The sequence below is a fragment of the Sarcophilus harrisii genome, chromosome 3, assembly GCF_902635505.1.
Source record: "Sarcophilus harrisii chromosome 3, mSarHar1.11, whole genome shotgun sequence".
Taxonomy (NCBI): Eukaryota; Metazoa; Chordata; class Mammalia; order Dasyuromorphia; family Dasyuridae; genus Sarcophilus; species Sarcophilus harrisii.
In genome coordinates, this window is record NC_045428.1 from 328,143,772 (window position 1) to 328,155,928 (window position 12,157).

Sequence of the window (12,157 nt, forward strand, 5' to 3'; positions counted from 1 at the left end):
GGCAGCTTAATGACCCAGTTAATATTCAGTGGAAATTAAAACACCCACCTGGGGTGTGTCCCTTATTTCATAATTTTATCTTGTCATGGAGTTGACCAATTTCACCATTCACATTAAAAGAGAGGAGTATACATTCAAAAGTAGATTTTACACCCCCCCCCATCCCAATAAGTCAGAACTGAGGATGAATCCCACAGAAGGCTACCGGATTCTTTATCATTAATCTTTAAGGAAACATTAATGGGAAAAGTTACTTTTATGCTGATCTATAAAAGCATTTGCTGTCCATCTTCCACAGTTCAAAGAACCAATTAAATACCACTCCCACCAAATTCCCCCAGACCAAAGCTTCTGATCTCTGAGGTATAGTAGTTAAACTTACTGAATTAGACTGGCACCTGAGAACTTGTTCCCCTGACTCCGGAGATTCCCAAGTTCAAGAGGTACTAGGCATTAATTCCTTAACCAAAGATCAAATATGCGCCATTCTCTCTCTTTTACCTGATTGCCCCTGCAGACAGATGCCCATAAGAACCACTAGCTGCTGAACTGCTTCGGGAGTTATTAATGTAAGCCACCAGAGAGTTCGGAGAGGTCCTAATCATTGTCTGGAGATCAATGCTGGCGTCTGAGAGTGGGGAGATCGACAGAGCCCGCTTGCGACTTAACCTTGGGGTCACCCGGGGACTGGAAAATCTGGACACTGCAGAAGAAAGAGCAAAGGCAGAGCTAGTTAGTCTGAAATGCTTTCTGTGGGGATGAAAGAACCTTTAAAACAAACCACCCAGTCAATTAACTTAAATTCAACAAACATTAAATGCTTGTTACATGCCAGGTACTGTGTTCAGTACAAGGCATATAAGGATAAAAACAAAGAAGTCCCTGACCTTATGGAGTTTACCTTATACAAGAAGGCATAAGACCCAGTCCCTGCCAAACAACAGAGACTCTATTAAAAGAATACATAGTTATAGCTAGCATTTATTCTGTGTTTGAAGGTTCACAAAATAATTTATGAATACTATCTCACAATAACCCTATGAGAAAAGTGCTACGGTTATCCCCATTTTAAGATGAGGGAACTGAGGCAAACAGGCAAATTCTAGGACTTGCCTAGGATCACATAGCTATTAAATGTCTGAAGATGAATTTGAACTCAAGCCTTCTTGCTTTTAAGTATAGTGTTGAAGGCACTGCTTCACTCATCTGCAGGTGTGCTGGATCATAGCCTGAATTTTTATAATATGTTATAATAATACCTTCCATTTCTATAGCATTTAAGGTTTACAAAATGCTTTCCTTTTTTCCCAGTAGCCCTGAGAATTAGGTATAGTTACACATAGGAACCTGAGAGTCTCAGAGTTTAAACCACTTGCTTATAGTTACAGAGATGTTAAATGGTGGAGCAAGTATTGAATCCAAGTATATCAACTGCCAATGTTGAGGTATTTTCATTAAGCAAAGCTCAAACTTGTCTCTCTTCTACTCTGGTTCTTGAAAACTAGTAGCATCCTTTGCATCTCCTCTAAACCATCATTAGTTCTTGAGGATCCAGAACTATTCTAGGCTATCTTTCCTTTTTATTATAGCAAATAAGATGCACTACATATGTGATGTTTTGTATACATATAACATGTATAATATCACATAAATGGATGAAAAATATCATGGCTAATATCCAAATGTGAGAAAATTTGCACAATACTTTTCTTCTTTCTTGCTCTTGTTCTTTCCTTTTTCTTCCTCATCTCCTCCTTCTTTCTATTCCCTCTTCTTGCCTCTTCCTCCTTCTTATCATCCTTCTCTTCTTCCTCCTCCTTGTCCTCACAACTAATAAGTATCAATTGTTTGAAGTCAGGTTCTTCTGACTCCAGGACTGGTATGATATCCACTGCACCACCTACCTGCTTCAGTACAATATACTTCTAATGCTTATGCTTCCAACTGAAAACTTCACTTTTATAAGTCACAGATTCATAGAGTTGGAAGACACTAGAGAGATTATTCAGTCTAACTTCTTCCCTGTTTCTCCCATTTTACAGGTGAAAAGAACTGAGACCTCAATCTTCTTTAAATCTCAATTAAAATTTCTTCCACCAGGAAACTTTACCATTTTTTGTCTAACTAGAATTCTTAAGTCTGGTGACTTTATTTATTAATTTTTTCTATTTATCCCATCTATTGTTTGCTTTGTATAAATTTCTTTGCATGTTGTCTCCCCTCATTAGATTGTGTGAAGGGATTATCTTTGCCCCTTTTTTGTATCCCCAGTGCTTCACAAGGTATCTGATATATATTAGGTACTTAATAAATGTTTATTGGCTGATTGACTGACTAGAAAGTTCCCCAAGGCCACGTATCAAGGTAGTAGAAAAATTTAGACCAGAACATTGTTCTCCCAAGTCTCTATCAAGGACTCTTGCCTTTTTACCACAATTTCTTCTGATGGTTGCTCTGCTTAAAGGGCAGAAAACAGTGTTAAAAGAAGCAAAATGAAATGGTTTAGTTTTTCTCTGTTAGAATTTTCCCAGTTAGAATTAGAATACTAGGTCTGGAGTCAGGAAAAATTGAGTTCAAATTCAAACTTAATCATTTATTAGTTGTAGGACTGGGTAAATTATTTAATCTCTGCCTGCTTCAGCTTTCTCATCTCAGGGTGATGAGAATATCTATCTCCTAGACTTGTGAGCATAAAATGAAAGAATCTTTGTACAGTGCTTTCCCAATCTTTAAGAACTAATAAGTGCTATCACCATCATCCAGCATGAAAATTTCTGGAGAGTAAGGTCCATAACAAATGCTGACTTTTCTGACCCGCTACAACACTCAGTATATACATAATTGATACTCACTAAATCATTGTCAATTATTAAATTGTGCTTATACAATTTATGTTTTTTAGTCTATCTTTAAAAATATTCTCATATCTAAAAAGCCCTAATTGGCAGAGATTTTATCATATTATTGAATATTTGAAACTTTCTCAATAATTTGAATACCTTTTCTCTATAATAACACTTATTTAACTTAATTTAATTTAATCATGATTTTGTTGATGCTTTTTTGGAAAAGCAGAAACAACATGGTTTAGTAAAAATCCCCTGGAAATAAGAATCAGGTGACCTTAGTTCCTCAGATCTATATATTACTGGGGGCAAGTTAATGCACCTCATATATCAAATAAAGGAATTGGTCTCCTCTGGATCTACCATTTTTGGACTTAGTTAACCAAAGTTTTTAACTCCTATGGATTTCACCCAGAGGGGAACATAACTTAGTGGCTACTGATGCTATAAATGTTTGATTATACCTTAGAAAAAACTGAGTGAATGAGAGAAGAAATAAAGTGCTTTGCTATTGTTCCATCAGGAGATGGTCAACCTAAGATCAGTATAAAATAAACAGTAACCTGAGAACTGTTACATATAGAAGAAAGTTAAGACAATGATAGGGGTATTGTATAATAGCAACTGCGAACAAAAGAGTTTAGGGTTTGCATGGAATTTTTAAAAAAAAGGGAATACAAATAGTTAGAATTTCAGAATCACTCTTCCTGAGAGAAAATATATGCCATATAGCCCACTGACAAATATAGAGATGTGTTAGCACATTTATCTTTATAGAGAAAAAGGTGGGCTAACCAAGCCTCCACCTTAGTTTGATTACCATTATCTTTATATCATTTATATCTCCTTGTTCTGGCTCTTGATTCTTAAGCCACCTTCTGATCTTCATTCAGTTTACCAAAAAGGTTTCTCTCTTCATATAAGTAGTTTATAGATACTGAGGTAAAAGGATTCTTTGAGATCAAGTCCAACTCCTTTTTTATTCAAGAAGAGAAAATTGACAATTTTAATGACTTGCCCACTTAAGTCACATAGGTAGTAAGTGTTGAAAGCAGGTTTGAACCCAGATTCTTTTATGTCATTGTGTGACTGCCTCTGGGAGATAGTTGACTAACTTGTATATTCCAATACCCATGAAAACAGCACCATTTCCCCCTATAAATTAATAAACTGGTATTTTGGTTTATAAATCCATCTCATGTGACTATGGTTATCATGAATCAACTTCCCAGGACCTAATTACCCTTAAATGAACTAATAAAATTTGGTTTCTAAATAGGTTCTTTACTCATAATGACCTTAGGAGATAATTAGTCCAGAAACAGCCACCCCTTAAACAAGTCAAAGCTAATACTTGGTTCTTCTCTTTCACTGGCTGAATCACATGCTTAGAATACTCTCATTTCTCATCTCTGCCTTCTGGCTTCCTTTAAGACTCAGCTAAAATCCCAGCTTCTTTCACAAGTCTTTCATGGTCCTCCTTAATACTTGCTCTCGCATATCTTATTTTTATATTGTCTTTACATTGCCTTCCCCATTAGAACGTGAGCTCCTTGAGAAGAAGGATTCTTTTTTTTTTTTGTGTCCCCAGTACTTTGCAAGTACCTACTATTTAGCAAAAACTTAATAAATGCTTGCTGATTCAATTTGACTTTTATTCATATCCTATTGGGGGGTTATAATATAGTTAATTATGTTTTTAGGGTAATATATAGGTTCATAGGAATGTTTTAAAGCATGCTATTGGATCCCCTAGCTTTATAAAGAAATTTAAGCCCAGAGAGCCAAGTGCCAACCCAAGTTATACAGTAAGTAAATATTACAACCTATATTCAAATCTAGGTTTTAAAATTCAAGATTTAGCCTTTATTTCTACTACATTATGTTTCTGAACATGTTTTGTGCCTCAGTGCTAGATGACAAACTCAATGAAGGCAGGTATATTTTAATTATCCTTGTAAATTCCCCTGGATATTTAGCAGAGTGCTTTGCTGAAAACAGGGTACTTATATCATTCCTTAATGAAGGAATGTTCAGTGCTACTTGAATAAGTCATTCTAGGATTATCCTGTAGAGAGAGAACTTTTCCTTAGCCTGTTGCTCCCACCTCCAGAAATAAAAGTGGGTATGCAGGGCACCCAGGGACAGCAGATGTCACATGGCTCTTAGCATGGGTTCCATTGTTAAAAACACCAGCTAATCAAGAGCTTTGGCTGGCCTCCCGATGCTCTTGGCCAGCAGATTGGGTGAATGGTTGAGGTTTTTAGCCTTTAAACGGTTGGCCCTTTTAGGGATGCAGAGAGAATTAGAAGGACAACAAAAGGCCTTTCCATTGATTATGAATGAGAGGTTGGGAAAGGAAGCCAACTTACACAAGGTGCATTTGGGACTTGCTGAAGACTTGCATGAGCTTGTGTGGGAGAAATAAAAAGGGAAGGAAGTACTTGCACTATGCTGAGTAATCAATTCATGAGAATGTTGAGACTCTGGGAACTTGGAAATAAAAGTATATTTAAACACACACACACACACACACACTGTGTGACACATCTGACAGCTCAGAGTTTAGGCTCTCATCTCTCATCAGCTGCAGTTTGTGGCTATTATCAATAGTTACTCTGTAGAAAAAAGTTGTTGACCCTTTTTTCCCCATACTACTCTCCAGCTCTGCTGTGACTCCCATAGTATCATCATATTATACTTTTGAATATTTCCTTTACTTCAAGAGGGGCAAGTTTTATTCCTGCTTCTCTCATTTGGAAAACTAAGCAGCCTTGAAATAATTTGTAAGTATAATGCTGACCTTCTCAAACTTCCAACTGGCCCAGTGGATTTTCTTTGTTCTTCTCCCTTTTTCCCTTTCTCTATCCCTAACCTCCCACATTTATGCCTTTATCTCCTTCGCACAGTTTCCTGTCTACTTTTCACCTCTTTCTTTCTCCCAGGATTCCCAGGCTCTCAGGAAAAGTCTCTACCTCTCTAAAAATTACAATATATCTTTCACTGAATCCCTAAATACACATTCCATTTCACTAAGAATAAGATTCTTACTTTCTCTTCTCACCTTTGCACTACTGATACTGATAAAAATTCCTGAGTGTGCAAAAATGCATGTGTACGCTCACCTCCCACCCACCCAAGTAAACAACTTCTTTTCTTTTTATGCAATGAAATCCTCCTTATCCTTTCAAGTTCTGCTCAAGTTCTGTGACATCTTCCTCAACTCACCCAGGTCATACTCATTCCTTTCTCCTTTTAATCCATAGATACTTGTTACTTTTACTATTCTTTGGGCAATAATACATTACTAGCTTCAATTCTGGGATTGTTATTTGACCCTTCCACTGTCTTGGCTTTCCAAATAGCCTGTAAACTCCTGGAGTCAGGAACAACTGACTGAGTTCAAATATGACCTCAGACATTTAACTAGCTCTGTAATCCTGGGCAAGTAATTTAATCTATAAAATAGAGAATAAAAAGATTAACACCTTCCTCTCAGAGTTATTGGGAGGATCAAATGAGATCCTATTTACAAAGTGCCTTGCAAATCTTAAAGCATTATAAAAATTATATTTTCCCCTCATTTTCTCTCTCACTGAACCTATCACAGTGGCCCTTTTTACTTTTACATTCATAGAACTTTTTACATTTCAGAATTTCATTTATTATATCTCATTTTCTACATTTTACAGAGGAGGCAACTGAAGATCAGAGGTGGTTAAATGAATTGCCCACACTACACAGCTAATTGGTATCTGAGCTGGGTAAAACTCAAACTTCAATCTTCCTGACACTAAGCCCATGCTCTATCCATTAGGCCATACCATTTTTCTAGGATTACAGGCTTAGAACTAAAAAAAGATTTAAAGATCATCTAGTTTAGACTCTTCATTTCACAGAGGACAATGAAACCCAAAGAGATTAAATGACTTGTTTGCCTGAGAACACACAATTATTAAGTGGCAGAGGCAGGAATCAAATCCAGACCTTCTGAAATTTTAAACCTAGTATTTTTTGAACTATGCCTCATTGTTGAATGACAAAATAAATAGTCACAAATAGTAATCATAGTGTCTTGTACACAATAGGGACTTAGTCACTCACAAGCATTTATTTAGTGCTTACTGTGTGCCTAACACTATGCTAAATGTTAGGGATAACTTCTTTTGCCCTTCTTTGAGGTTTTTAGCCTTTGCCTTTGCCCTCCCAAAGGACACATTATAATTGGGGAAAAAACATACATATAACTGGATTACAAGATGCATGCAATGTAAATGGAAGCTTTTCTCAGAAAGAAGGTATTTGGAGAAGGTAGGATTTAAGCTGAGTCTTGAAGGAAGCTATGGAGGCCAAGCCATTCCAGGTATGGGGGACAACCATTGAAAAGGCCTAGATGTGGTGTGAGAAGGAACAAGGAGGTTGTTTCAGGATTACAGAGATTGTGGAGATTCTCTACACTCTCACAGCCACTATTTTGGTGCAGGTCCTCATTATCTCATATCTAGACTATTGCCATTGCTTTGTGTTTGGTATTTTTGTCTCAAGTCTCTCCCTGTTACAATCTATCCTCCACTCAGCTGCCAAAGTGACATTGTCACTCTTCTACTCAATAAACTATAAGGGTTTACTATCGCCACCAGGATGAAATACAAAATCTTGTTTTGAGACCCTGGGAATGGTTCCATTATGTATGATCATCATAAAAGAGAAATAGAAAGGGAAAGGAAGAGGAATACACTAGAGAGAAGGGAGACAGAGAACTGGGAATGTCCTCTCACATAATTGGGATGTACAATTAGAAGTCTATACAGACAAGGAAGAAGGAGAGAAATGTGTGACACTTGAATCTCATCTGAATTGGTCAAAGGAGGGAAGAATGTACATGTACAGACACAGATACAGAAAAAAATTTCATTCAACATGGAATCAGAGGGAAATGGGAAAGAAAGAAAAAAAGGAAAGGAAGGAAGGAAGGAAGGAAGGAAGGAAGGAAGGAAGGAAGGAAGGAAGGAAGGAAAGAAGGGAGGGAGGGAAAAAGAAAAAGACTGATGGAAGAAGGGAGGAAGAGAGGGAGAGAAGAAGAAAGGAAAGAAGGAAGGAAGCAAGCAAAAAAGAAAGCAAGATAGAAAGGAAGAAACCAAGAAAATAAAAGAAAGAATATATTAAAGGAGGAATTAGTTCTAAGCAAAAACAACATCTACAAAAGCAAATTTAAAAATCTTCAAAACTCTGAGGATGCACAAAAATATGTTTAGTACCTTTTTTTGTTATGCCAAAAAATTAGGAATCTGAGGAGTTACCCAATCATCTGGGAAAAGGCTGAGTAGGTTGTGGTAGGTGAGTATAATGGAACACTATTGTGCTTTAAGAAATGATGAAGGGAGTGGTTTTGGAGAAACCTAAAAACAGTTGCATGAATTGATGCAAAGAGAAGTAACAGAACTAGAACAATAACAATACTATTTTAAGTACAAGCATACTTTGAAAGACTTAGGAACTCTAATCAACACAATGATAAATTAGTATTCCAGAGAAAAGTTGGAAAAGATATGGAAAAACTAGGACAAGAATGCATTATTGATAGAGTTGTGAACTGATCCAACTATTTTTTTTTAATTTCTTTTTTTTTTTTTATTTAATAGCCTTTTATTTACAGGTTATATGTATGGGTAACTTTACAGCATTAACAATTGCCCAAACCTCTTGTTCCAATTTTTCACCTCTTACCCCCTACCCCCTCCCCCAGATGGCAGGATGACCAGTAGATGTTAAATATATTAAAATATAAATTAGATACACAATAAGTATACATGACCAAACCGTTATTTTGCTGTACAAAAAGAATCAGACTCTGAAATATTGTACAATTAGCTTGTGAAGGAAATCAAAACTGCATGTGGGCATAAATATAGGGATTGGGAATTCAATGTAATGGTTTTTAGTCATCTCCCAGAGTTCTTTCTCTGGGCGTAGCTGGTTCAGTTCATTACTGCTCCATTGGAAATGATTTGGTTGATCTCATTGCTGAGGATGGCCAGGTCCATCAGAACTGGTCATCATATAGTATTGTTGTTGAAGTATATAATGATCTCCTGGTCCTGCTCGTTTCACTCAGCATCAGTTTGTGTAAGTCTCTCCAGGCCTTTCTGAAATCATCCTGTTGGTCATTTCTTACAGAACAATAATATTCCATAACATTCATATACCACAATTACTCAACCATTCTCCAACTGATGGGCATCCACTCAGTTTCCAGTTTCTGGCCACTACAAAGAGGGCTGCCACAAACATTCATGCATATACAGGTCCCTTTCCCTTCTTTATGACCTCTTTGGGATATAAGCCCAGTAGAAACACTGTTGGATCAAAGGGTATGCACAGTTTGATAACTTTTTGAGCATAGTTCCAAACTACTCTCCAGAATGGTTGTGATCCAACTATTTTGAAGAGCAATTTGGAACTATGCCCACAGGACAATCAAACTGTATATCCCAAGGGCATATATTTATCCAGCAATATCACAATCAGATCTATACTACAAAGAGAATTAAAAAAAAAAAGGGGGAAAGAATCTACGTTTAGAAAAATATTTATAGCAGCTTTTTTTTGGTAGTGGCATAGAATTGGAAATTGAGGGAATGCCCATCATTGAGAAATGGCTGAACAAGCTGTAATACATGAATGTAATGGAATATTATTGTACAATAAGGAATTATGAACAGGCAAATTTCAGGAAAAAAACCTGGACTTATGTGAACTGATACAAAATGAAATGAGCAGAACCAAGCAAACATTGTCCACAGTAACAGTAGCACAAATGATCAACAATGATTACTCAGTCCTTCTCAGTAACAGAATGATCCAAGACAAGTGCAAGGGACTCTCAGAGGAAAAGGCTATTTACATCCAGATAAAGAATTGCTGAACCCTCAATGAAATTTAAAGCATACTTTTCCCACTTACTCTATTCTTTTTCATAGTTCTTTCTTTTGATCTTTTCATTCACAATTGTGACTAATATGGAAATAAGTTCTTCATGACAGCATATGTATAACATATCAATGTCCACTATTTTAAGAAGAGAGGAAGAGGAGAGAGAAAAATGTGTAACCCAAAATATTGTTAAAATGAATGCTAAAGAACCAGGAGATCATTGTACACTGCAACAAAATTATACAATGATCAATCCTGATAGGTGTGGTTCTTTTTAACAGTGAAATGATTGAGGCCAATTGCAATGATCTTGTGATGAAGACAGTCATCTATACTCAGAGAGAGAACTGTGGGAATTGAGTGTGGATCACAACTTCACATTTTCACTCTTTTTGTTGTTGTTTGCTTGCATTTTGTTTTCTTTCTCATTTTTTTTTCCCTTTTTGATCTAGTCTTTCTTGTGAAGCAAGATAATTGTATAAATATGTATACATATATTGGATTTACCATATATATTTTTTAACACATTTAACATATTTTGGATTACTTGCCACCTAGAAAAAAGGGTGGTGGGAAGGGGAAGAAAATTTGGAACACAAGATTTTACAAAGGTCAATGTTGAAAAACTATCCATGCATATATTTTGAAAATAAAAAGCTTTAATAAAAGCTAAAAATTTTGCTGGGAAAATAAAATGCTATTTTTTTAAAAAGGGGACTACTCTGTTTTGGTTTTAAAACCCTTTACATCCATCTTTATAGTCTTTTTTTACTTTCTTCTTCTCCACCTACTCTGCTATGTAGTGAAACTGGTCTTTTTACTATTTTTCATATAGATTATTCTGTCTTGACTTTGTTCCAACTTTTTCATTGTTTATCTTGCATGCTTGGTTATTTTCTCCCCTCACTTGTCCCTCGTGGCTTTTCTAGCTTTCAAGATTCAGTACAAATTTATTCTTCTATAAGAGTCCTTAATAAATCCTTTTTAACTTTACATATCTCTTGTATATGTATACAGTTGTTTGTATGTTGTCTCCTACATTAGAATGTGAGTTTCCTAATAACAAGTATGGTGTTTTGCCTTTCTTTTTTATTACTAATTCTTAACAGAGTGCCTGGCATTCAGTAAACTCATAATAATGCTTGTTGACTGACTGACTGACATTTGGACAGGAAGAGAGCAGTAGAGAGGTTGTTCTACAATATGCTTTATATAGAGAGCAGTGGGAAAAGCCAAAAAAAAAAAAATGAGCCCATATACCATAGAGATATATGGTATGCTCACACACTATAAATAGATTGCCTTGACTAAGGAGAATTCAGGTAAGAGAGCAATAGGACATAAGACTGGGGCAAATTGTTTGCTGATTCATTTATCCATCCTTTCAACAAATATTTGAGTACCTATGTAACCTATAGTCATTGAGTAATTTTAAAATGTTATGAGGAAAAAAAAAACCTGATAACTTCTACTGATCTTTAATTACCAATCTGCTGAGAAATATGAAAAAGAAGAAAGATTGACATACTCGTTCCCCTACTCCATGGCTAGGCATAGTAAGGAAATAAGCACATTTTAAAATCCAAAAACTATTAAGATTTTCTTCCTTGCCTTTGGATTCCCACAGTCTCATGCTCCTTTAACTGGGGGAAACAGGCCAGATCTGACAGTGATATTTATCTCTGTTACTCCCACACCTCAAGGGAAATATGTTTATTAATGTGCCACTTCCCTTGATAAATTACTAAATAGAAAGAAAAGCCTTATACTCATTTCTCGCTGCTTCTCTCATGATTTATATCCCCAGGGCTGGCTCAGCCATTGGTCCCTATTAATTTGTGGAGGGAAACCATTTCTAATATCTAACAGCAGCCTGGGTTTTGTTGGTACAACTTCACAGTCTCTTTTCTCTACTTGGTCCTGGGCTGGAAGCTCCTGGACTCCCTGAACATAAAGAATAATTTTCATTAGCATTTGAGTTCAATTGTGCATTCTAAGCTTATATTTATATACTCTTTAAAGGTTTATCAAATACTTTCCTCATAAAAACCCTGGGATAGGTAATACATTTTAATTTTATTTTACAGTTGAGAAAGCTGAGGCTTGAAGAGATTAAGTGACTTGTTCCAAACTCATGTTCCTTTAACTGGGGATTTGATGGAGCCAGAATTTTAATCCAGGTCCCTGCCCTCCCAGCCTGTATTCTTTTAATTACAACACTGTTAAGTAAATAGAAAACAGAATGGGAAATTGTTTTCTGTTTCTGACCTAAAGTTAGTCGATAAATATTTCTTGAATACCTGCCATATACAAAGAAGGTCCCAACTTGACAGGGTGAAGAATAATACAAAGAAGAATAAATCCTAGTTCCTGCCCAT

The 12,157-nt window shown here is 36.1% G+C and overlaps 1 protein-coding gene across 3 annotated transcripts in view; it reads right to left on the bottom strand.

Moving 5' to 3' along the window:
• GLI2 (GLI family zinc finger 2) overlaps positions 1-12,157 on the bottom strand; it is a 400,515-nt gene that overhangs the window by 44,832 nt on the left and 343,526 nt on the right. For all 3 annotated transcript variants that reach the window (XM_031959942.1, XM_031959941.1, XM_031959940.1), the window contains exon 6: positions 502-703. In XM_031959942.1, coding sequence (XP_031815802.1) covers positions 502-703 — 202 coding nt within the window. The remainder of the gene's footprint in view (positions 1-501; positions 704-12,157) is intronic.